This window comes from Theropithecus gelada, chromosome X, assembly GCF_003255815.1.
Source record: "Theropithecus gelada isolate Dixy chromosome X, Tgel_1.0, whole genome shotgun sequence".
NCBI classification, from domain to species: domain Eukaryota; kingdom Metazoa; phylum Chordata; class Mammalia; order Primates; family Cercopithecidae; genus Theropithecus; species Theropithecus gelada.
In genome coordinates, this window is record NC_037689.1 from 9,761,960 (window position 1) to 9,789,006 (window position 27,047).

At 44.0% G+C, this 27,047-nt stretch overlaps 1 protein-coding gene across 1 annotated transcript; it reads right to left on the bottom strand.

Moving 5' to 3' along the window:
* Positions 1-1,815: 1,815 nt before the first annotated feature.
* Positions 1,816-27,047, bottom strand: LOC112616303 (G antigen 1-like). Its single transcript, XM_025373295.1, has 4 exons — positions 27,042-27,047; positions 26,156-26,279; positions 3,851-4,023; positions 1,816-1,872 (listed from the first exon to the last, which is right to left on the bottom strand). Exons 1-4 carry the CDS (start codon positions 27,045-27,047, stop codon positions 1,816-1,818), a joined length of 360 nt encoding a protein of 119 aa, XP_025229080.1.

A 27,047-nucleotide genomic window follows, 5' to 3' on the forward strand; every position in this document is an offset into this window, starting at 1 on the left:
CAGGGACAGCGCAGCAGAGTGTCCCCTGTTTTGGGGAAAGGGCATGATCTTCAAGAGGTAGCTCTTTGCAGCTGGAGCAAACCCTGATGGAGCTGACAACTGGAGGCTGCCTGCCCACCGCACTCCGTGCAGCTGCACAGGGAGTCTTTCCTTGAAAGGTGGTCTGGGTAGTGCATCTCTATGTTTACCTCAAAGTATCAAATATTTCATTCAACTTATCACTGAGGAACCAGCAGTATGGTAATGCTGGTTCCAAGAGCATTTGAGGAACTGGATTTATATAATCCTTTATAAAAAAGAATATTCGATTAATACTGTTAGGTACAAAACTGATTAATGTGTCACAGGGCAATAAAACCATATCCTTTGGAGTTATCTTTTTGACAGAACAAAAATCATTTGTTTCTCTACTGGACAAACATCTGCAAGTTAATAGAAAACTTCACAGAGTCTAGGCTTTTGATCAATAGTAGACAGTGTATCAAAGAAAGGCACATTCTACCTACAGAATTCAGTATTTCCTGGGCGAGCCTGTTAAACAGTGCTCCAATATGACATTAAAAAGACATGCTATTGCTTGCGCCCAGGAGTTTGAGGTTATAGTGAGCTTGATCATACAATTGCCCTCCAGCCTGGGCAACTGCGAGAAACTATCTCTACATACATACATACATACATACATACATACATACACAAGGCACACTGATCTCCACTTGCTCTATTTCCAAGTTTTTGGATAAATATTCTTATCATCTCTAAGGCAGAGCATCCCTCCTCCAGTGCTGAACAACCAGCCTCTTCCCCCTCACCCTTTACACTTGTCCTTGGAATTGGATCTTTGTTTTGTCAGGAACTGCTTACTGCCTTCCAGGAGCTTTAAAGAGTTGAATACAATTGCTGCCCATGGTTTCCTTGTCTCCTTTTCTTAAAATTTAGCAATCACATTGAAGTTAAGCCTCCTTTCTAGTGATTGCAACTTACTAATTTTATCAGAAAACTTATATTTTCCAAGGCAAAAATGGTGGCTAAGGTAGACCCTCAGATGGACCCCTACTTCTCCTTAGTCAGAAAGTAATCTTTTTGGAAATCTGAAGAAATTTCTCGAATAGCTCCTTTATCGTCCTTTATCCTCTCAAAAGTCATATCTGTAGTGATGCCCATAGAACAGCCCTTTGTGAATCCTTACTAATGGTATGTCTGATTCTCCAAACACTTTTTTTTTTTTAATTAGACAGACGGAGTCTCACTCTGTCACCTGATCAGGCCAAGTCTCACGCCTGCAATCCTAGTATTCTGGGAGGCTGCGCTGCCCAGATCCTGAGCTCCGGACTTCGACTAAGACCAGGCTAAGCAACATCAGAAAATCTCATCACTACAAAAAACAAAGAAAAAACCATCAAAAAATTACCTAAGCATGGTGGCATGTACCTAGACTCACAGCTACTTGGGAGGCTGAGGTGGGAGGATCGCTTGAGCCCAGGAAGTCAAGGCTGCAGTAAGCTCTGATAACACCACTGCACCCCAGCCTGGATGACACAGCGAGACTCTGTCTCAAGTTTTAAAAATTGAACTTAAAAACCTACAATTTTATCANATTTGATATGGTGAGAGATGATTATATCATATATGTGTCGACAGTCTTATTAGAAATGCTGGCTCATGAAGGCTGACAGTGCGGCAGGCAGCGTGCATAGCACAGACATCTTACTCACACCCATGCTGAGCATCACTGACCTACATGCCACAGATGATAGGAACTAACCGGTCTCTCGCCAGTTGATAATTCCGTCACTCAAGGTTTTTGTGAGGAAAGATTTAAAAGGAATTGTTCATTAAAAGCCAGAGAATCCCAGCTTGGGCAGCATAGTGAGACCTCATCTCGACAAAAAAAAAAAAAGTTTAAAAAAAATTTTAAAAAAACACAACTTAGGCACGGTGGCTTGTGGGCTTGTGCATGTACTTTCAGCCACTCAGGAGGCTGAGGTGGGAGGACTGCTTTAGCCAGGGAGCCAGAGGTTGCAGTGAGCTGAAATCACACCACTGTACTCCAGCCTGGGTGACAGACTGAGACTCTGTCTCAACCAAACAAACAAACAAACAAAGAGGAGGGAGAATTCACAATTTGACAAGATACTACGATAGGTATTCAGCTCTCCACACGGAAAAACTAGGATGAAGCAGAGTGACCGCCCGCTCACTTTCTTAGTAGCAATGAAATCTCAATTTAGAGATTTTCAGATGACTCAGGCCAGAGTTTCATGATTTGGGATCAACACATCATGTGAAGCAGATGATCTCTGTATCCCATGCATTCAATGCAACAGGATCAGAGTATGAAAGAACCAGAAGGGAAAATGGTTTTAAAATCTCTGACTTCAACTCACTATTTTCATAAGAACCAAAGACAGGTTTAGAAGTGAAAGGACTCACTCAGAATCTCGCCAAGGCTGTAAGAGCTGGTATTAGAACCCGCATCAGTGCTTCAGCATTTTTCACACCAAGTGATGGGTGTTACAAATGTGTTATGTATTTGTTAAAAGTAGACCTTTACAAAAGCATCTGAAAATTATGAGCTATTGGTTCAAGGATTTAGACTCAAATCTTCATTCAACATGGCTCTGATTCAGCTTGTTTCTATATCTGACAGTCTATCAGTCGGGTGCTGAGGCCTGAACTATGTTTCAAATAACCTTTATATAAGAGCTTTATTGGCCGGGCGCGGTGGCTCAAGCCTGTAATCCCAGCACTTTGGGAGGCCGAGACGGGCGGATCACGAGGTCAGGAGATCGAGACCATCCTGGCTAACACGGTGAAACCCCATCTCTACTAAAAAAATACAAAAAACTAGCCGGGCGAGGTGGCTGGTGCCTGTAGTCCCAGCTACTCGGGAGGCTGAGGCAGGAGAATAGCGTAAACCCGGGAGGCGCAGCTTGCAGTGAGCTGAGATCCGGCCACTGCACTCCAGTCTGGGCGACAGAGCGGGACTCCGTCTCAAAAAAAAAAAAAAAAAATTATGAGCTATTGGTTCAAGGATTTAGACTCAAATCTTCATTCAACATGGCTCTGATTCAGCTTGTTTCTATATCTGACAGTCTATCAGTCGGGTGCTGAGGCCTGAACTATGTTTCAAATAACCTTTATATAAGAGCTTTATTACTAAAGAGGCAGTATTGTTACCTCTCTCTTATTAAAAATATAATGTGGCCGCCACGGTGGCTCAAACCTGTAATCCCAGCACTTTGGGAGGCCGAGACGGGCGGATCATGAGGTCAGGAGATCGAGACCATCCTGGCTGACACGGTGAAACCCCGTCTCTACTAAAAAATACAAAAAGCTAGCCGGGCGAGGTGGCGGGCGCCTGTAGTCCCAGCTGCTACTCGGAAGGCTGAGGCAGGAGAATGGCATAAACCCGGGAGTCGGAGCTTGCAGTGAGCTGAGATCTGGCCACTGCACTCCAGCCTGGGCGACAGAGTGAGACTCTGTCTTAAAAAAATAAATAAATAAAAATTTAGAAAATAAAAATAAAAATATAATGCTGGGTTGGGCACGATGGCTCTCCCCTGTAATCCTGGCAATTTCAAAGTTCAAGGCAGGTGGATCACCTGAGGTCAAGAGTTCAGGAACTACCCGTGCAACATAATGAAACCCCGTCTCTACTAAAAATACAAAAATTAGCTGGGCGTGGTGGAGTATGTCTGTAAGCCTTGCTCTGCGAGAGTCTCAGGCAGGAGAATCACTTGAACCCTGGAGACGGAATTTCCAGTGAGCCGAGATGGCACCACTGCACTCCAGCCTGGTCAGCAGAGTGAGACTACATCTAGAAAATATAATAATAATTATAATACGATACTGTGGAAACAGACACCTTACAGTTTTCATGCCTAATGGATTGCCTACGTTCTTCAGTCATTTTCACCTCCTCTGGATTTGGCAGGCCCATCTCCTGGACATCAGGACCATCTCCACGCTCACACCCAGTCTTCGGGTGAACCTGTTCCTGGCTATCAGCTTCAGGCTCTGGCCCTTAAAAATAAAAAGTACATATCAATTTAAGCAGTAAAACATAAAATATAAGTAAGAAAATAATATTCATGCTCTCAGTGTTATTATATAAAAGCTTTAGCTAGTCTTATAATAAATGTGTTGATAAGAATCCCAGGAACATTATTTCAGGAGTCTGTTAGGAGAAAAACAGGAAAACAGGGTTTTCCAAATATTACCCTCTTCCTTTCTGAAGACTGCCATCAGACACCTTTGTTGCCTCCTTTGCACTTCTCTGTTATTCTACTTCTGATTGTCCTTATCTTATTAAATGACTCAAGGCTGAAATCCTGTTTCTCATAGCACTTACACTCCTAGCACTTAGACTCTTATATGGCATGAGTAGCCACCAATAAATGGTGAGTTGAAAAAAGGTCTTTATAAAATACATGAAAAAGCCCAAACTGCAGAACATTCTGCAAACCAACTGGTCTATCCTCTTCAAAAATGTCTATATTATGAATGACAAAGAAAAATTAAGGAAACACTCCAGATTAAAGCAAATTAAAAACACCTGAAAAGCACATGTAAGACGTGATCCTGAACCAGACTCTGGATCAGAAAAAGAAATCCTATCAATAAAATTATCTGGGCCAGGCGTGGGGTCTCATTGCTGTGGGATAATTAAAGAATCAGAGAGACCGAGGGGTTGAGGAGGAATTATTTAATTATTTAGGTGCACCGACCCATTCTGATTAACATCCAAAGGACTGAGCCCGAACAAACAGTCAAGCTACCTTTTAAGCATTTCGTGGGGCGGGGGGAGATCTGTGCAGGGGGAAGTGTATTACAGAAGTGAGAAACAAAGACAGTTATTCAATTAAGACATGCATTACATCATTTCTTACTTTTCAAGGAACAACCTATTTTAAGACTTGAGATTATCTGTCTAATAACCTTGCTGCTGCACAGCTAGAGAAACAGAGTCTTCACAATGCCTGGGAAAGGGAGAGATAAGGCTCACTAGCCACAGAAGGAAAAACAGGCAGTTAATTTTAAAGGACTCCAACTCTTTCTTTTCCTCAGGGGGAACTGTGTTTTCTTACATACAACTGAGTTTTTGCTTACACATTCTTTAATTTCTTTTAATTCATTTCATTTCACCCCTTTGGTGCTTTTTATAACAAAGGTGTTCATAGAAAGCACCATTATTTGCCACCTCTTCACGGAGCTGAGCTGCTGCTTCTACTGGCAGCAGTTGATATTTGGTTAATGCCATCAACTGCGCAGTAGTGTGTCAGGTTACTATTGCCTTTATGGTTGACTGAATACTCCCAATAAACGGGTAAAATGCAAGGGAAGATGAGCCAGATGCCAAGAATAAACAAAAACCCACCAATAAGAGTTTTGAATCTTCTAAAGGTTGAGCACCATCCTCCAAACAATGAATCCGGGGCCCATCCGGATCAAGTCTGAACCGGAACATGGGCCAACTTGCGCATTCTAGCTGTGATTTCCATGACAACTCAGCCATTATCATTGATTTCTAGGCAACAATTGGTTAAATTAAGTTTTCCACATACTCCTCCTTCTGAGGCTAAGAGGTAATCTAAAACCAATCTATTTTGATATATAGCATTTCTCATTTGTGTTGCTTGTATTGCCAATAAATCTAGTGCCCTTGACGCTTCATTGGTTATAATTTCAAGGACTGCCTGCAACCTTATGATGCAGTTGACCGTATAGATTGGGGTGTGATATCCCTATGACCCATCTTATGCCCAGGTAGCTGGCCCATAATATTTAGTGATTCTTTCAGGAGGCCATTCATTATCCTTCCAGTCTCCTATGTCTACATCCTTTGTGACATTTGTGTCTAATTTTGTGATTATGCTTCTTCTAGTTCTTCTTTTATTTTCATCATAAACTGGATACCCTAAGAGTTCCCCTTGCTTTAGAGGAATTAGTAAGAAGGATGGCTTGATTGTTCCTAATACACATGCCCCTGTCCATTTAGCCAGCAGTTGCCAATATGCCCATGCTCCACAGATCTAATATAGGCCAGAGGGTGCTTTCCAAGCATTTGGAGCCCCTAGAGATGCCAAGAGTGGCTTAGAATAGAGAACCGAAAGGGTTTGGATCTGGTAAGTAGGAGTCATTCTGGGTGTTTCTCCAGAGTTTTGTCTTTAGTCTCATCATAATACTGTTGCCCTAGGCAGATTGTTTCTCCTACTCCCTCTCTGAAAGACTTTCTCCAATGGGCGATACAGTATTTTCCAATTATGGAGTTTTTTAACAACCAAACACTGGCTGAGGCTGTTGGTTCACTGGCAGGGTTAGGCGAAGTGAATTTATCTTGTGGCATTAATTCCTTTGCCTCCCATGGCCACTGGTCCCCCATATTAGTTTCTCCACATACACAGCATGAGGAAATTCCTAAGCTGCCAGTTATGTTTTCAGCTGGTTGGGCAAATAAGTTTTTGGTTGATGGGGGAAGCGCAGGCACTGACTGATCAAAATGCTTATAGAATGACTTATGGACCCGAAATTGCGGGGTTGGACGCATTTGAGTCCTTCTAGTCTTTTTGACAATTAGTAGTGGACTCCAAGGCCTGCTCCTTGTCTATTTACCTGTAATAGTGCTGTCTGTCCTGTAGACCAGAAAGGTAGCTCTGGCTTTAAGATAGCAAAATTTAAAGGATTGCATGCCCTTGTCTTACAGTTTGGTTTGGTTTACATACTCCTTAGCAGAGCAGTCCTTCCTGAATGTAAGTGTTGGAGCTCTGTTAGCATAGACCACTGAATGTTACAGTCTAGGCATCTGATTTGTGGTTCTCTGTACAGATGTTTAGGGCTGCTCCTGCTAAGCCTCTCTTGTGTTAAACCATTGCAGACTGTTTCTGGTTGTATGTGTAGGTTCTTAACTTGGTTCCTGTACATTTATAGTAGGTACGGTACAGTAGAATTTTAACTATGGTATTTTTTACCCAGGTAGTGTGTACACAATGTGGGTATCCTTCTAAAGATTTCTCCCCTTTTAGTATAGGCAGAAATGGTAACAACATCAGTGTATGTAATAGAAACATGCTTACACTACATATGGGCATGGCAAACCTTCCTCTGAGCATAGACATTTGCAGCATTTGCAGTAATAACAACAGAACAATCAGTATTGACAGAATTATAACTAGGCTTATAAATTGTATTTACATTTACTTATCCAGAGATGGCCCTCTTAGCTTCGGCTGTGCATAGACTAGTCAGCTTCCAGGATGTGACTAGAGCAGAGCTTGTAGGATCCTCAAGCTTCAGCCGTGTGTCGACTGACCAGCCTCTGGTGCGGTCAGAGCAGGGCAGTCGTCCTTCTTACCGGTGGTTGGGTTTCGCCGTAGGACCATTTGGGTGGGGCAATCTGGGTCTTGTTAGCTAATCCACTGGTCATCGTCAGGAGTCATGGTTGCCACTGGTTTCAGCCGGCTATTGTGAATCCAAGGTGTGACACCTGCAACTTTAACAGCAGTGGGAGTAGACATGATTACAATATGGGACCCGTCCCATCAGGGCCCCAAGGTTGTTAGATTCCACCTTTTAACCCAGACAGAGTCCACTGGCTTATGTGGATGCACTGGGTCTGTTAGACTTATAGGTATCCTTTCCCTTACCCAGCTTTGCACCTCCTGCATTGCCACTCCTAAAGCCTGCATCTGTCTCCTAAGGGTTAACTCTCCTAACTCCTTTAAGTTCCCTCTAATTTGATTAATGATTGGGGGTGGCCTTCTGAACAATATTTCATAGGGCGAACACCCTGTTTGTTTTGTAGGTGTACACCTGACCTGGAGGAGGACCATGGGCAAGACCTGATCCCATCATAAGTGAGTTTCCTGGCAAAACTTTTTTAGTAGCTGTTTGAGTGCCCGCTTCATCCATTCCACCTTCCCTGAACTCTGTGGTCAGTAGGCTGTATGCAGTTTCCATGTGATCTTTAAAAGTTGAGTCAGCTGTTGTACTACTTCTGCCACAAATGCAGGATCATTGTCTGATCCTAGGGTTAAAGGCAACCCAAATCTTGGCATGATGTCTTTTAGTAGCACCTTTGTTACCTCTCGTGCCTTTTCAGTTCTGGTGGGGAAGGCCTCAACCTACCCTGAGAAGGTGCAAACAAACACTAGCATATACCGGTAACCTCCTGCTCAAGGTAACTCGGGAAAGTCTACAAGCAGGTTCTCAAAAGGCACAGCTCCTGCTTCTTGAATTCCGGGGGGTCGAGTTGGTCCTTGTTTTGGATTATTCCGGGCACAGGATAGACATTGTTCACAAACAGCACGGGTGATGGCAGAGAGCTGTGACACATAGAAATGCCAACCTATCAAAGTCTCTAGTCGTCCTTCCAATGTGTGTTCTTTTATGGATCTGCTTCACAAACCTTGGGGCTTTTGTTTCTGGGATGGCTAGCCTCCCATCAGAGAACAGCCACCATCCATTTTTAATATATTTTCCTGTTTCCTGACCAAACCAAGTTTTTTCACTTCAAGAGTAACTGGTTACCTCCAGTAAAGGGGGCTCTATAAGGAGAGGCATTGCTAGAGTTCTTTCTTCAGGTAAAGCCTTGCTCATTGCTGCCTGCCTAGCCTCTCGGTCTGCCTTTCTGTTGCCCTGTGCCTCATAGCTTTTCCCGATTTGGTGTCCTTTGCAATGAATGACAGCCAACTTCTCTGGAGCCCATATGGCTTCTAATAATTGTAAAATTTCCTCTTTATTTTGCATTTCTTTTCCTTCAGTAGTCAATAGTCCTCTCTCTTTGTACATTGCCCCATGGGCACGCAGGGTTGCAAAAGCATATCTTGAATCAGTATATATGTTTACTTTCTTCCCCTTGGCCAATAACAGTGCTCTGGTTAATGCTATTAATTCAGCCTTCTGAGCAGAAGTCCCAGAAGGTAAGGCTTGAGCCTCGACCACTGAGTACTGGGTCACTACTGCATACCCTGCATATTGCACCTCATCTGTTATGAAACTGATACCATCAGTGAAGTAGTCAACATCTGGGCTCTCCAAGGGGGTATCTCTGAGATCTTCCCGGCTGGAGAACACTTCATTCACCGTATTTATGCAACAATGGGGAAGGTCCTGCCAGCAGTAAGGCAACCCACCATCCTTCCAACTGGGCTCCTCCACAGGTAGTAGGGTAGCTGGGTTCAAGGTATTCACAGACTCCAGTGTTATCTGGGGATTTTCACACAGAAGCCCTTGATACTTTAGCATTCTAGAGCTGGACAGCCAACGATGTCCTCTTTGCTCCATTAAGGTGAATACAGCGTGTGGCACCCGGACTATTATCTTCTGACCTAGGACTAGCTTGTTGGCATCTTCTATAAGGATTGCAGTAGCTGCCAGCACCCTGAGGCAGTGGGGCCAACCTAAGGCCACCAAGTCCAGTCTCTTGGATAAGTATGCTACTGGCCGATGCCAAGAGCCCAACAACTGAGTTAAGACTCTGACTGTCACTCCCTTCCATTCATCCACATACAGAAAGAAGGGTTTTGGGTTTTTTTGTTTTTTTGTTTTTTTTTTACATCTGGCAACCCTAGCGCTGGGGCTTGAATAAGAGCTTCCTTTATATCTTTGAAGGCCTTTTCCTGTTCCTTTTCCTATTCGAGGGGCTCTCTTTCTTTTCCTTTGGCAGCCTCATATAAGGGCCTTCCTATAAGGGAGAAGTTTGCAATCCAGATTCGGCAGAATCCCGCTGCACCCAGAAATTTCTTGACCTGCTACCTTGAAACTGGGGTGGGCAATGCACATACAGCCTCCTTGCATGCACTTCCAAGCCTGCGCTGGCCTTGGGATACCATGAATCCTAGATATCCAACCTCCCGAAAACAGACTTTTGCCTTGTCCTTGGACACTTTGTAAACTGGCCTGTATTCACCATTTGGCTTGCGCACAGGAAGCAGAGGAGTATTCCAGGAGGACTTGCATTTCACTATAATCCTATGTTCATAGAGCTGATTTAAATGTTTTGTTATGCCATCAATTGCCTCTCTGGGTAGGGGTACTGACAGACTCGTACCAGGGCAGCATGAGGGTTAAGCTCTACTACCACCGGGGGTCTATTTGCAGCAAGTCCAGGGGGGTTGTCCTTAGCCTATACACCTGGTACCTTGAAAAGCATTCCCCACATATTGTGTAGGTCTGGCTCCGGTAGCTTTCTGGCATTCATAGAGCCACCATTCCTCAGCCTTTGTGACAGTTAGAGTCAATACTATTGCCTTAGACTTTCCAAACTCCAGTGTCATATTCCCTTTAAATGTAAAGGAAATTTGTGCCTGCAGTTTCTGGAGTAAGTCTCTTCCTAACAAGGGCACTCGACAATTTGGCATATATAGAAACTTATGCTGCACTTCTTGTCCCCTAATAACACATCTCCTGGATTTGCAGAAAAGTCTCTTCTCTTTGGCCCCTATAGCCCCTACGATAGTAGCACAGTTCTTTGTGGGGGAGCTAATTGGGTGAGGTACCACAGAGAAATTAGCACCAATATCGACCAAAAAATCCATTAATCGGCCCCCTACTTCCATAGAGACCATAGGCTCCCCGGGGCCTGAAAGGATGGAGTCTAGTCTGTCTCATTCCTCTAAATTCTTGGCCCCCACTAAGCTGATCGGATCAGGATCTGCCTTGGAAGCACCACAACTAGCAACCAAACGCCGCTCTTGGGTGTTAGACCATTGAACATTCTCCTTATTCTTTTGACATTTATCCTTCTAGTGTCCTTTCCTTTTGCACCATGCACATTAATCTCTCTCCAGCCTCGGCTGGCTTTCAAACTCCTATCCAGACTAGCCTTTTCCATGACCGCGTTCATGCCCATGTCCATGCCTCCTTGCAAAGCCAGCTTCTCCTCCTGTAAGGGCTGCTGCTAGTAAATTAGCCTTTCTTAAGCCTCCGATCAGCTTTCTTCTTTGCCTCCTGATCTCAGTTAATGTACACCTTGGTAGCCACTTTAATAAACTGAGTAGCATTCACGCCGATGAAGCTTCTAACTTCTGCAATTTATGCCTAATATCTCCTTGGCCCTGCCTTACAAATGCTGTATTCACCATGCGCTGATTTTCAGCAGCATTAGGGTTAAACGGAGTGTACAACCAAAATGCCTCACAAAGTCTTTCTTAAGGGAAGGGGAACATCACACACCGGGGCCTATCATGGGGAGGGGGGAGGGATTGCATTGGGAGTTATACCTGATGTAAATGACGAGTTGAGGGGTGCTGACGAATTGATGGGTGCAGCACACCAACATGGCACAAGTATACATATGTAACAAACCTGCACGTTATGCACATGTACCCTAGAACTTAAAGTATAATAATAATAATTAATTAATTAATTTTTTAAAAACTGGCTAGTGCTTTTATCTGCACCCTGGAGCACCTCTAAGATTTTTTATATTGGTTGCATTTTTCTTTTACCATCCTTTAGTCTTTGCAGAAGTGTTTCTTGGCGCCCTTGTAGGTGTTGAAGCCAGACTGCCTCATCTGGGTCCTAGTAGGTGTCCTTTTGTCCTCGTAAGAGGCGTAAGCATAACTTGGGCATGGCCAGACCTGAGATGGCCTGCCTGACTTTTCTAGCCTTTCACTTTAACTTCCCAGAGCTCTGATTTCTGTGAGACTGGGAGACTGTATCTTTTTTTTTTTTTTTTTTTTTTTTTGAGATGGAGTCTCGCTCTGTCGCCCAGGCTGGAGTGCAGTGGCCAGATTTCAGCTCACTGCAAGCTCCGCCTCCCGGGTTTACGCCATTCTCCTGCCTCAGCCTCCCGAGTAGCTGGGACTACAGGCGCCCGCCACCTCGCCCGGCTAGTTTTTTGTATTTTTAGTAGAGACGGGGTTTCACCGTGTTAGCCAGGATGGTCTCGATCTCCTGACCTTGTGATCCGCCCGTCTCGGCCTCCCAAAGTGCTGGGATTACAGGCTTGAGCCACCGCGCCCGGCCGCCTGTATCTCTTTGAACTTAACTCCTTAGGGGCAGTTAGCCTTGGTAAAGGGGGTACACTGGAATGTAGGGAGGAGGGGTCTCTATTACCTCCTGTGGTTCTTGCAAAACCGGTTTTCTCTTTCCTCAGACTTTTCTTTTGTTTCCATAGCTGCCCGGGCAGCTGATTTTTACTTTCACTTTTGGCTTTTACTTTTCACTTTTTACTTTTGGAGTTACAAGCCTCTGTGACTTTCCCTGTAACTCTGTAGCCGCCAGAGCAGCTGGTTTCTCCCGGCGTGAGCTGCGAGCATTCTACAATAAACTGCTAGGCATTTAGTCATCAATCAATATAAAGACTAGGTCTGAATGCCCTGGCTGTCCTCTGACCCCAGTCACCACCTTAAAACACATGGCCAATTTCTCTGTAGTGCCTTTGGCCAGCCATCCAACACTAAAAGAGGGCTATTCTAATTCACGGTATGTCCTTAACTTTTGAGCATCCAGTTTCATCCCATAATCACCTCTAAATCCTTTTTAAAATTTTTTTATCATGCACTCCAAAGGAGTTGGTTTCAATGCTTTTCCTCCCATTTCCTCCCTTGTAGCACACTTTCACTCTCGGGTCCACCAGACTGGGTCCTATTACGAGAGTTTCAGAGGCTGCTTAGCCAGGAACGTGCCTTCCCCTTTCACAGCCTGCTGTGGCTGTGGAGTTGGTCCTATCAGCTGTGCACAACGTCCTAGGTCTGATTTCCCCGCACTTGCCTTGGAGCACACAGCCCACGCTAAGGGATCTGTGCTTCCCCACGTCACTCCCCGCATTGGGCTCTCCCGAGACCATCTCTTTCACACACTTTCACACATGTCCTCTGCCCCAGGACTCCTCATCGGATGAAACGGGCCTCTCCCGTGTCCCAGGTGAGCCTAGTTAGGCTCCCACATTCACACACATACACACCAGTCCTACCCCAGGACTCCTCATCGGACGAAACGAGCCTCCCTCATGTCCTGGGTAGGACCACACACACCCACACACTCCCAATTGGGGTGGCAAGCCACTCTTGCTACCCTGCCAGCAAGCTCTTCCTTGCTGCACTTGCCGCTCTATCAGCCCATTTTCTCCACCAGTGAACCACTTTCACTGGTTACTCTACCCACAGGGAGGTTACTGTGAGAAAAGTGATGCACAAGGACTTTGGAAGCTATTATACTCTGTGTTGGAATACATGTGTACGATCCGTCATTAACAAACAAAGCATGAGAAAGAAGTCATGGGCAAAAGCTGAAGAACACGAGAGGAAAAACAAAAAATCCTCCAGAATCAACGTTTCCTCCATGAGACGCCATAATCATGTTTTATCAGCAGGAAAGACGTTTCTCAGCATTTCCATACTAATGCAACAACACTATCGCAAAAATTAATTTCTGCTAATAGAAAACATCGAATTAACGTTTAAGGGCTCACCAACATAGGCCCAATCATTTCAGGAGGCTCTACATAGCATCTTGGCCTACGCCGATAGGTCGATCTTCCTCGCCAACTCATATTTCACACTGAAAACAGACAACCGTGATTGGGAACATGCGCTCCAGAGGGCTGCTATATTCGATCACTTCCATGGATCAACGTTAACTTGTCCTTTTAATTTTGAAAATACTCTCAAAATAAGTCCCAGAGTGAAGCATACGTGTGTACGTTTTCTGAGTGTCTACAAAGCCACTTATGCTGGGCAAGCTGGCAGAGCAATCATCTTAAGAAGTGTGACAAAAGGCAGAGGGCATTTTTTCTAAATTTCTTTTGGTCCCGCAGTCTCCCTGTGTTGCTCTGGCACAGTGCAGTGGCGCGATCACAGCTCACTGCAGCCTCGACTTCCCACTCAAGGGATCCTCCCACCTCAGCGTCCCGTGTAACTGGGACTACAGGCGCAGGCCACAGCGCCCCACTGACAGAGGGCATTTCTGATGAGGTTTAGTTTCACAAGTGGACTCCACATGAAAACACTAGTGAATCATAATTCTCGTGATTGCTACTTTTGGAACACTCCCACTTACTAGAGCCATTCACCCCTCTCAAATCAAGTTTGGTTGGACCACACAGCCTCGCCCAGTCCTTCCCACTGTTTCCGGACCTTCCATGGCAGAGGTGAGACCTTGCGACGCTTCTCACTCGGAGGCTCCGCACTCCACAAAGCTTGGGGGCACTCACCAGCCCGCAGCCTTCCCAGGTGCCAGCTCCCTTCTTTACTGCCCTCCTCGCACCCGCCTGGGGCCTCGTTCAGGGATCTGCCCTGTGTCTGGGGTTCCTGGCACCTCCTGACTTCCAGCCCTCTGACAACACAACCAGCAATCGCCCCTTCTACTCCTGAGCCCTTGACCTCCTCCCCTTCATGGCCCACCTTCCTCTCTGTCCTGGCCCCTTCACAACCACAAAGCTGATGGTGGCCTCGCAGCCTTTGAGAGAAGGAGGACGACCTCGAGGCCCTTCTCTTTCAGAGGTGAGGAACTCCCTCCCTTTCAGAAGACTCAAGGCCCTTCTCCCTCAGGAGCTACAAGGCCCTTCTCCCTCAGAGGCCACAGACCATGAGCAGGACCCGACAGACCCACCCGAAGCACACTGCCAGCTGCCAGCTCTTCAACCTCACTCACACTTCAGCCTCCAGGATGACTGGCCTGCAGACCTACCAGATGAATCTCAGTAGAGGAAAAAGAGTCCGGACAGCAGGAACGAGACCACACACCCTCACAGCTCCCTAGCGTTCTCCACCTGGGCAAAGCAGCAGAGCGGAAGACGCCCAGTGAACATGCGCACTGAGACGGGAGCCAAGGAGCATGCGCGGCTGTGGGCCGGGGAGGACTGCAGTTCCCAGCCCCGCAACCCAAACCCCGGATTCCCATCCCCACTGAGGATAATGGAATCCGACCTCCCTCTGCTGTTTCCTATGCCTCTGGGACTCAAATACCTCAAGTAGTGCTCCCCTCAAAACTCATTCCATCTTCAACTAAACCCCTCTCCCCTCCAGGGCCCTCTTTTGCCCTGGCCCCACCATGAGGACAAGAACCACGGTGACTGCCTGGGAAGACAGGTAGACCACCTGCGAAAACGGAAATAGCAACCTACTCCAAAAAGAAATTGTTTAATATGTGAACAAGTCAGAGAAACAGACTGAAAGAAAAATGAATACAACCTCTAGGACCTGTAAGAAAATACTAAAATGGTATCATTTGCAGCATCAGAATCACAGAAAGAGAAGTGACAGTATTAGAGAAACAGGACAGACAGAGTGACACCATGTGAAAGTCAACTCCATCTTGAAACTAGCAAGACACATTCCTTACCAGTCACAACCCAGGGTCCTAAGATGTTTGGAGTTGAGAAAACAGACAAAAGGTACCTCCAAGGACATGCTCCCACAGCAGCCGAAACTGCAGGGTTCCCAACACCCATAACAGTATATGCTTTCAACATAATTATGCTTTCATGGACTTACACACTGGAAAGTCAAGGATAGTTGTCTTGGCCGGGCGCGGTGGCTCACGCCTGTAATCCCAGCACTTTGGGAGGCCGAGGCGGGCGGATCACAAGGTCAGGAGATCGAGTCCACAGTGAAACCCCGTCTCTACTAAAAATACAAAAAATTAGCCGGGCGCGGTGGTGGGCGCCTGTAGTCCCAGCTACTCCGGAGGCTGAGGCAGGAGAATGGCGTAAACCCGGGAGGCGGAGCTTGCAGTGAGCTGAGATCCGGCCACAGCACTCCAGCCTGGGCGACAGAGCCAGACTCCGTCTCAAAAAAAAAAAAAAAAAAAAAAAAAAAAAAAAAGGATAGTTGTCTTTAAATCAATAGAATGATAAATTTCATCATGCTCTTAGCCCACCCACACAAAGGTACAGGTAAGTTTAGTCTTTACATAGATATGACCCCTATATAAGAAAAACCGGCCAGGCCATGGCTCACGCCTGTAGTACTAGTATTTTTGGAGGCTGAGCTGGGCAGATCACCTGAGCTCAGGTGTCCGAGATCAGCCTAAGCAACATGAGAAAATCTCATCACTACAAAAAAAAAAAAAAAAGAAGAAGAAGAAAGAAAAATTAGCTGGGCATGGTTACATGTACCTATAGTCACAGCTACTTAGGAGGCTGAGGTGGGAGGATCGCTTGAGCCAAGAAGGTCAAGGATGCAGTGAGCTCTGATGACACTACTGCACTCCAGCCTGGGTGACAGAATGAGACCCTGTCTCAATTTTTAAAAATAGAAAATAAAAATGTACAAAGTTATCTATCTAATTAACTACATTAACAGATGAATGGGAAAAAAAATACTGTGGTAAACAAAATAGATGCACTGATGAAACTCAACATATATTCAAACAAATACTGTCAGCAAATTTACAACAGAATGGAATGACTTACTCTGATAAAGCCCATCTACAAAAAAAAAAGGACAGTAAATATGATGGTGAAATGGTGAAATGTTTCTGTTTCTCATCAGGGATAAGACAATGGATGTCCACTATCACCATGGTAACAGGTGGGTCTGCGCAATGCCATAAAATCAGAAAAGGAAATAAAACTCTTTAAAATGATAGCACCGGCCCAGCGCAGTGAGGGCCTGTAATCCCAGCACTGTGGGAGGTGAGGCGGGTGCATCACTTGCACTCAGGAGTCCAAGAACAGCACAGGAAACATGGCAAAACCCTGTCTCTACAAAAAATACAAAAGGAAAAACAAAGAAAAATGGCAGAAACAAAATTGCTCTTATTGAAGGATGATATGATTCTGTATGTTGAAGATTGAAAATGATCTAGAAGTAAACTTTTAGAATGCATAAGCATATTTCACAAGGCTGCTGGATAGAAAATCAATATATAAGAATTATGTCTCGCCCGGGCGAGGTGGCTCACGCCTGTAATCCCAACACTTTGGGAGGCCGAGGCGGGTGGATCACGAGGTCAGGAGTTCAAGAGCAGCCTGGCCAAGATGGTGAAACTCCATCTTTACTAAAAATACAAAACTTAGCCGGGTGTAGTGGTGGGCTCCTGTACTCCCAGCTACTCGGGAGGCTGAGGCAGAAATTGCTTGCATCCAGGAGGGGGGGTTGCAGTGAGCAGAGATCATGCCACTGCACTCCAGCTTAAACAACAGAGTGAGACTCCGTCTCAAAAGAGAAAAAAAGAAAGAAAGAAAAAAAAAAAGAATGATGTCTGTACATACAAACTCAGTTAGAATGTAAAATTTCAAAGAATGATACGTATCTCACAGCATCAAAAAGCTAGAAATAAAGTTCACAAAAGATGTGCAAGACTTCTTTGCAGAAGGCTGTAAAGCTTTATTGGGAGAACTTTAATGAACAAATTTCCAACACAGGAGCAGCCTGCATCATTTCAGCGTGTCTTCTTTTAACTCTGTGATTGCTTTTCACCTGTAACAGAAACATAACAGTTGGAAACATGACTTAACAGCAGTTTATCTATATGATTCTAAAGGCATGTAAAGCCTGCTACAGTTTGGGTTTTATTAAATAGACTAAAAACAGAACCGTAAGGGTGATCCTGTGTCTTACATCCAATTAAACCTCTGTATATACTTTGAGGACAGACCTCCAGAATTTAAAGGTAATTTCTTCCCTATATATCAAGTACCTCCTTTAAATTCAGAAGCACTTATAATGAATGGTCAGCAATTTGGAAAACACATATGTAAAACATATTTCAGTTGATTACTCAGGAAGTACTAAGGTCATGGTCTTTGGACTTCAAATCTTATCAACTCATGTCTCAAAATCTGAAACTTACATGTAACATTTGATATGGTTAGAGGTGATTATATCACTCTATCCACTGTCTTATTAGAAACAGTGGCTCGTGCAGACTGACTGTGGGGGCAGAGAGTGTGCTTAGCACAGGCATCTTACTCACACCCATCCTGAGCATCGCTGACCTTCATGCCACAGAAAATAGAAACTAAACAATCTATCACCTTTTGATCATTTACCCACTCAAGGTTTCCTTCGTGAAAGATTTAAAAAGCAATTGTTTATTAAGAGCCAGAGAATCCCAGCCTGGGCAACATAGTGAGACCCCATCACTACAAAACTTTTATTAAAAAAACAAAATAAATCAGGCACGGTGGCTTGTGCCTGTAGTTCCAGCTACTCAAGAGGCTGAGGTAGGACGATCACTTGAGCCTGGGAGTCAGAGGTTGCAGTGAGCTGAAGCTGCACCACTGCACTCCCGCCTGAGCAACAGAGTGAGACTCTGTCTTAAAAAAAAAAAAAAAAAAAAAAAGGCAGCAATAGCAAGATGGCCAAATAGTAATACCTCTGGTCTGCAGCTCCCAGTGAGATCAAGGCAGAAGCTGGGTGATTTCTGCATTTCCAGCTGAGGTACCCGGCTCATCTCACTGGGACTCATTAGACAGTGGGTGCAGCCTGTGGAAGGTGATCAGAAGCAGGGTGGGGCATTGCCTTACCGGGGAAGCACTAGGGGTCGGGGAACTCCCTCCCCTAGCCAAGGAAAGTCATGAGGAACTGTGTTGTGAGGAACGGTGCATCCAGGCCCAGATACTATGCTTTTCCCATGGCCTTCTCAACCTGCAGACCAGGAGATTCCCTCCTGTGCCTACGCCACCAGGGCCCTGGGTTTCAAGCACAGAACTGGGTGACCGTTTGGGCAGACATGGAGCTTGCTGCAGGAGTTGTTTTTCATACCCCAGTGGTGCCTGGAATGCCAGGAAGACAGAACCGTTCACTCCCCTGGAAAGGGGGCTGAAGCTAGGGAGCCATGTGGTCTAGCTGAGCAGGTCCCACCCCCATGGAGTCCAGCAAACTAAAATCTACTGGCTTGAAATTCTCACTGCCAGCACAGCAGTCTGAAGTTGACCTGGGACTGTCAAGCTTGGTCGGGGGAGGGACATCTGCCATTACTGAGGCTTGAGTAGGCAGCTTTCCCCTCACAGTATAAACAAAGCCTCCAGGAAGTTCAAACTGGGCAGAGCCCACCACCGTTTGGCAAACCCACTATAGCCAGACTGCCTCTCCAGATTCCTCCTCTCTGGGTAGGGCATCTCTGAAAGAAAGGCAGCAGCCCCAGTCAGAGGCTTATAGATAAAACTCCCACCTCCCTGGGACAAAGCACCTGGGGGAAGGGGCAGCTGCGGGCACAGCTTCAGCAGATTTAATGTTCCTGCCTGCCAGCTCTCAAGAGAGCAACAGATCTCCCAGCACAGCACTCAAGCTCTCCTAAGGGACAGACTGCCTCCTCAAGTGGGTTCCTGACCCCCGTGACTCCTGACTGGGAGATACCTCCAAGCAGGGGTCGACAGATACCTCATGTAGGAGAGCTCCGGCTGACATCTGGCAGGTGCCCCTCTGGGACAAAGCTTCCCAGAGGAAGGAACAGGCAGCAATATTTGCTGTTCTGCAGCCTCTGCTGGTGATACCCAGGCAAACAGGATCTGGAGTGGACCTCCAACAAACTCCAGCAGACCTGCAGCAGAAGGGCCTGACTGTTAGAAGGAAAACTAACAAACAGAAAGGAATAGTATCAACATCAACAAAAAGGACGTCTACACAAAATCCCCATCTGAAGGTCACCAACATCAAAGACCAAAGGTAGATAAATCCACAAAAAGGCTGAAAATTCCAAAAACCAGAACGCCTCTTCTCCTCCAAAGTATCGCAACACCTTGCCAGCAAGGAAATAAAACTAGACCGAGAATGAGTTTGACGAATTGTCAGAAGTAGGCTTCAGAAGGTGGGTAATAACAAACTCCTCCAAGCTAAAGGAGCATGTTCTCACCCAATGCAAGGAAACTGAGAGCCTTGAAAAAAGGTTAGAGAAATTGCTAACTAGAATAACCAATTTAGAGAAGAACATAAATGACCTGATGGAGCTGAAAAACACAGCACGAGAACCTCGTGAAGTATACACAAGTATCAATAGCCATATCGATCACGAGGAAGAAAGGATATCAGAGACTGAAGATCAACTTAATGAAATAAAGCATGAAAACAAGATTAGAAAAAAAAAGAAAAAAAAGGAACGAACAAAGCCTCCAAGAAATATAGGACTATGTGAATAGACCAAACCTACATTTGACTGGTGTACCTGAAAGTGATGAGGAGAATGTAACCAAGTTGGATAACACCCTTCAGGATATTATCCAGGAGAAGCTCCCCAACCTAGCGAGACAGGCCAAGATTCAAATTCAGGAAACACAGAGAACACCACAAAGATACTTCTCGAGAAGAGCAACCCCAAGACACATAATCGTTGATTCACCAAGGTTGAAATGAAAGAAAAAATGTTAAGGGCAGCCAGAGAGAAAAGTCCCACAAAGGGAAGCCTGTCAGACTAACAGTGGATCTCTCTGCAGAAACCCTACAAGCCAGAAGAGAGTGGGGGCCAATATTCAACATTCTTAAAGAAAAGAATTTTCAACCCAGAATTTCATATCCAGCCAAACTAAGCTTCATAAGCAAAGGAGAAATAAAATCCTTTACAGACAAGCAAATGCTGAGAGATTTTGTCACCACCAGGCCTGCCTTACAAGAGCTCCTGAAGGAAGCAGTAAATATGGAAAGGAAAAACCAGTACCAGCCACTGCAAATACCAAATTGTAAAGACCATTGACACTATGAAGAAACTGCATGAATGAATGGGCAAAATAACCAGCTAGCATCATAATGACAGGATCAAATTCACACATAACAATATTAACCTTAAATGTAAATGGGCTAAATGCCCCAATTAAAAGACACAGACTGGCAAATCGGATAGAGTCAAGACCCATCAGTGTGCTATATTCAGGAGACCCATCTCATGTGCAAATAGACACATAGGCTCAAAATAAAGGGATGGAGGAATATTTACCAAGCAAATGGAAAGAAAAAAAAAAAGCAGGGGTTGCAATCCTAGTCTCTGATAAAAGAGACTTTAAACCAACATAGATCAAAAGAGACAAAGAAGGGCATTACATAATAGTAAAGGGATCAGTGCAACAAGAAGAGCTAACTATCCTAAATATATATGCACCCAATACAGGAGCACCTAGATTCATAAAGCAAGTTCTTAGAGACCTACAAAGAGACTTAGACTTCCACACAATAATAGTGGGAGACTCTAACACCCCACTGTCAATATTAGACAGATCAATGAGACAGAAAATTACAAGGATATCCAGGACTTGAACTCAGCTCTGGACCAAGTAGGCCTAATAGACATCTACAGAACTCTCCACCCAACATCAACAGAATATACATTCTTCTCAGCACCACATTGCACTTATTCTAAAATTGACCACATAATTTGAAGTAAAACACTCCTCAGCAAATGCAAAAGAACAGAAATCATAACAAACAGTCTCTCAGACAACAGTGCAATCAAATTAGAACTCAGAATTAAGAAACTCACTCAAAACCACACAACTATATGGAAACTGAACAACCTACTCCTGAATGGCTACTGGGTAAATAATGAAATTAAGGCAGAAATAAAGTTCTTTGAAACCAATGAGAACAAAGACACAATGTACCAGAATCTCTGGAACATAGCTAAATAGTGTTTAGAAGGAAATTTATAACACTAAATGCCCACAGGAGAAAGCAGGAAAGATCTAAAATCGACACCCTAATATCACAATTAAAAGAACTAGGGAAGCAAGAGCAAACAAATTCAAAAGCTAGCAGAAGACAAGAAATAACTAAGATCAGAGCAGAACTGAAGGAGATAGAGACACGAAAAACCCTTCAAAAAATCAATGAATCCAGCAGCTGGTTTTCTGAAAACATTAACAAAATAGATAGACCACTAGCCAGACTAATAAAGAAGAAAAGAGAGAATAATCAAATAGACACAATAAAAAATGATAAAAAGGGATATCAGCACTGATCCCACAGAAATACAAACTACCATCAGAGAATACTATACACATCTCTACACAAATAAACTAGAAAATCTAGAAGAAATTGATAAATTCCTGGAGATAGACACCCTCCCAAGACTAAATCAGGAAGAATTCAAATCCCTGAATAAACCAATAACAAGTTCTAAAATTGAGGCAGTAATTAATAACCTACCAACCAAAAGAAGCCCAGGACCAGACGGATTCACAGTCAAATTCTGCCAGAGGTACAACGAGAAGCTAGTACCATTCCTTCTGAAACTATTCCAAACATTAGAAAAAGAGGGACTCCTCCCTAACTCATTTTATGAGGCCAGCATCATCCTGATACCAAAACCTGGCAGAGACACAACAAAAAAATAAAATTTCAGGCCAATATCCCTGATGAACATTGATGCAACAATCCTCAATAAAATACTGGCAAACCGAATCCAGCAGCACATCAAAAAGCTTATCCACTACAATCAAGTCAGCTTCATCCCTGGGATGCAAGGATGGTTCAACATACACAAATCAATAAATGTTATCCATCACATAAACAGAACCAATGACAAAAACTACATGATTATCTCAATAGATGCAGAAAAGGCCTTTGATAAAATTCAACACTCCTTCATGCAAAGAACTCTCAATAAACTAGGTATTGATGGAACTTATCTCAAAATAATAAGAGCTATTTATGACAAACCCATAGCCAATATCATACTGAATGGGCAAAAGCTGGAAGCATTCTCTTTGAAAACTGGCACAAGACAAAGATGCCTTCTCTAACTCCTATTCAACATAATATTGGAAGTTCTGGCCAAGGCAATCAGGCAAGAAAAAGAAAGAAAGGGCATTCAAATAGGAAGAGAAGAAGTCAAACTGTCTCTGTTTGCACATGACATGACTGTATATTTAGAAAACCCCATCGTCTCAACCCAAAATCTCCTTAAGTTGATAAGCAACTTCAGCAGTCTCAGGATACAAAATCAATGTGCAAAAATCACCAGCATTCCCATACACCAATAATAGACAAACAGAGAGCCAAGTCATGAGTGAACTCCATTCACAATTGCTATAAAGAGAATAAAATCCCTAGGAATACAACTTACAAAGGACGTGAAGGACCTCTTCAAGAAGAACTACAAATCTTTCCTTGAGCAGTGGCTCAAGGAAATAAGAGAGGACACAAATGGAAAAACATTCAATGCTCATGCATAGAAAGAATCAGTATCATGAAAATGGCCATACTGCCCAAAGTAATTTATAGATGCAATGCTATCCCCATCAAGCTACCATTGAGTTTCTTCACAGAATTAGACAAAACTACTTTAAATTTCATATGGAACCAAAAAAGAGCCCGTATAGCCAAGACAATCCTAAGCAAAAAGAACAAAGCTGGAGGCATCATGCTACCTGACTTCAGACTATAATACAAGGCTACAGTAACCAAAACGGCATGGCACTGGTACCAAAACAGATATATAGACCAATGGAATAGAACGGAGGCCTCAGAAATAACACCATGCATCTAAAACCATCTGATCTTTGACAAACCTGACAAAAACAAGCAAGGGGGAAGATTCCCTCTTTAATAAATGGTGTTGGGAAAACTGGCCAGCCATATGCAGAAAACTGAAACTGGACCCCTTCATTACACCTTATACAAAAATTAACTCAAGACGGATTAAAGATTCAAACGTAAGACCTAAAACCATAAAAACCCTAGAAGAAAACCTAGGCAATACCATTCAGGACATAGGCATGGGCAAAGACTTCATGACTAAAACATCAAAAGCAATGTCAACAAAAGCCAAAATCGACAAATGAGATCTAATTAAACTAAAGAGCTTCTGCACAGCAAAAGAAACTATCATCAGAGTAAACAGGCAACCTCCAGAATGGGAGAAATTTTTTGCAATCTATCCATTGACAAAGGGCTAATATCTAGAAACTACAAGGAACTTAAACAAATTTACAAGAAAAAAACAACCCCATGAAAAAGCAGGTGAAGAATATGAACAGACACTTCTCAAAAGAAGACATTTATGCAGTCAACATGAAAAAAAGCTCATTATCACTGATCATTAGAGAAATGCAAGTCAAAACCATAATGAGATACCATCTCAAGTCAGTTAGAATGGTAATCATTAAAAAGTCAGGAAACAACAGATGCTGGAGAGGATGTGGAGAAATAGGAACATTTTTACACTGTTGGTGGGAGTGTAAATTAGTTCAACCATTGTGGAAGAGAGTGTAGCAATTCCTCAAGGATCTAGAACTAGAAACACCATTTGACCCAGCAATCCCATTACTGGGTATATACCCAAAGGATTATAAATCATTCTACCATAAAGACACATGCACATGTATGTTTAATGCAACACTGCTCACAATAGCAAAGACTTGGAACCAACCCAAATGCCCATCAATGATAAACTGGATAAAGAAAATGTGGCACATATATACCATGCAATACTATGCAGCCATAAAAAGGATGAGTTCATGTCCTTTGCAGGGACATGGATGAAGCTGGAAACCATCATTCTCAGCTGGAAACCTCAACTAACAGAGGAACAAAAAATCAAACATCACATGTTCTCACTCATAACTGGGAGTTCAACAATGAGAACACATGGACACAGGAAGGGGAACATCACACACTGGGGCCCATCGGGGGGTAGGGGGCTAGGGAAGGGATAGCATTAGGAGAAATAGCTAATGTAGATGACGAGTTGATGGGTACAGCAAACCACCATGACACGTGTATACCTATGTAACAAACCTGCATGTTCTGCGCATGTATCCCAGAACTTAAAACATAATTTTTTTTAAAAAAGCAAGAGAATTCAGAATTTGATAGAATCTAAGAATAGATATTCAGGTCTCCACGTAGAAAAACAAACATGAAACAGGGTGCCCACTCACTTTCTTAATAGGAAAGAAAGCTCGGCCGGGCGCGGTGGCTCAAGCCTGTAATCCCAGCACTTTGGGAGGCCGAGACGGGCGGATCACGAGGTCAGGAGGTCGAGACCACCCTGGCTAACCCGGTGAAACCCCGTCTCTAGTAAAAAAATACAAAAAAATAGCCGGGCGAGGTGGCGAGCGTCTGTAGTCCCAGCTACTCGGGAGGCTGAGGCAGGAGAATGGCGTAAACCCAGGAGGCGGAGCTTGCAGTGAGCCGAGATCCGGCCACTGCACTCCAGGCTGGGCGACAGAGCCAGACTCCGTCTCAAAAAAAAAAAAAAAAAAAAAAAAAAAAGAAAGCTCAATTCAGATGTTTTAAGATGACTCAGGCCAGAGTTTAATGATTTACGATAAACAAACCATGCAAAGCAGAATCCTATGCATTCTATCCAACACGATCAGAGTATGGAAAAAAACAGAATGGAAAATGATTTTTAAAATCTGACTTAAACTCACTTTTTTTTTTTTAAGACGGAGTTCTACTCTTGTTGCCCAGGCCAGAGTGTGCAATGGCGTGATCTCAGCTCACGGCAACCTCTGCCTCCCGAGTTCAAGTGATTCTCCTGCCTCAGCCGCCTGAGTAGCTTAGAATACAGGTGCATCCCACCACGCCCAGCTAATTTTTTGTATTTTTAGTAGAGACGGGGTTTCACTGTGTTAGCCAGGAAGGTCTCAATCTCCTGACCTCGTGATCCACCCACCTTGGCCTCCCAAAGTGCTGGGATTACAGGCATGACCACCACACCCGGCCTCTTTTCTGGTTTCTCTAACCATAAAAAGATTTAATCACCTCTTAAAAGTCACTTAAAAAAATCATACTAAACCAGTTACCTGTATGGCAGTATCCTGATTTATCCGGCTTGTATCAAACTTACCATATAAAAATATCAATCAAAGGAAACGGTGGCCACATTCAGTGACTCGGCTTTTGGAATTGCTCCTACCCCTCTGTAATGGGTCTATTCTTGGGCCACTACTAAGGTACCTTACAGTAAAGCATTTGAGTTTTAAGCATTTTCAGCAAAATCAGTTACTTTTTTTACAGGAACACATACGGTAGTAAGTCACAAACTTTGGAACAAAATATAAATTTTGTATTCACCAGTCAAGTGTTCTTGGATAAAACACAATCCCCGAGCCTCCATTCTCTCATTCATAAAGTGGAGAAATTTTATCATAGTGAAGGATTTCCCTAAGGTAAGCTGCAAACTATACCCTCTTCACTTTTCCAGTCAATTTTCAGGCATTCTTTCCATTGTTTTCTTTCCTCCTGTTCCTGGTATATGACAATGCATCACACACACACACACACACACACACACACACCCCAACAGACATTCTTCTTCCCTTTTCCTTCACCTTGAGCTGCAGATGCTCCCTTGTCCTCTCCCTCCTGAGCAGGTGCAGGATCCTGACTTTGATTTGCTGGTTCTCCTTCTTCAGGTTTTGGTGGTTCCCCTTCTTCATCACTGAACTGCTCGGACTAGGGAATATGTATGTATGTACAAATTTTTTTAAAAAAGTTTTGTTCATAAATGTCAATTATATGTACACAGAATACATAGATGTTTCTGACAAAATGCCTAAAGACATTTCTCCAATTCTATTCTCTATGCTCAATAAGGTTATCCTACCCATAGAAAGGTTACTCTGAGAAAAGTTATCCACAAGGACTTTGGAAGTGATTATACTCTGTGTTGGAATAGATGTGTACAATTTGCCATTAACAAGCATGAGAAGGGAGTCATGGGCAAAAGCTGGAGAACACAAGAGAAAAAAAAAATCATTCTGAATCAATGTTTCCTTCGTGAGACACCATATTCATTTTTTATCAGCATGAAAGACTTTTATCAGTGTATGTATAGTAATGCAACAACACTATCAAAAAGATTAATTTCTGCCGGGCGCGGTGGCTCAAGCCTGTAATCCCAGCACTTTGGGAGGCCGAGACGGGCGGATCACTAGGTCAGGAGATCGAGACCATCCTGGCTAACACGGTGAAACCCCGTCTCTACTAAAAATACAAAAAACTAGCCGGGCGTGGTGGCGGGCGCCTGTAGTCCCAGCTACTCGGAGGCTGAGGCAGGAGAATGGCCTGAACCTGGGAGGCGGAGCTTGCAGTGAGCCGAGATCGCGCCACTGCACTCCAGCCTGGGTGACACAGCGCGAGACTCCGTCTCAAAAAAAAAAAAAAAAAAAAGATTAATCTCTGCTAATAGAAAACATCGAATGTTAAAGCACTCACCAACAT

Excerpts from the sequence above, each read along its gene's own strand:
- LOC112616303 (XM_025373295.1), bottom strand. Across the intron at positions 4,024-26,155 it reads GGGAGCATCTGCAGCTCAAG|GGCCAGAGCCTGAAGCTGAT; the intron begins GTGAAGGAAAAG and ends TTTATTTTTAAG. Across the intron at positions 1,873-3,850 it reads GTAAGGTGTCTGTTTCCACA|TCTCACTATGCTGCCCAAGC; the intron begins GTATCGTATTAT and ends GTCGAGATGAGG.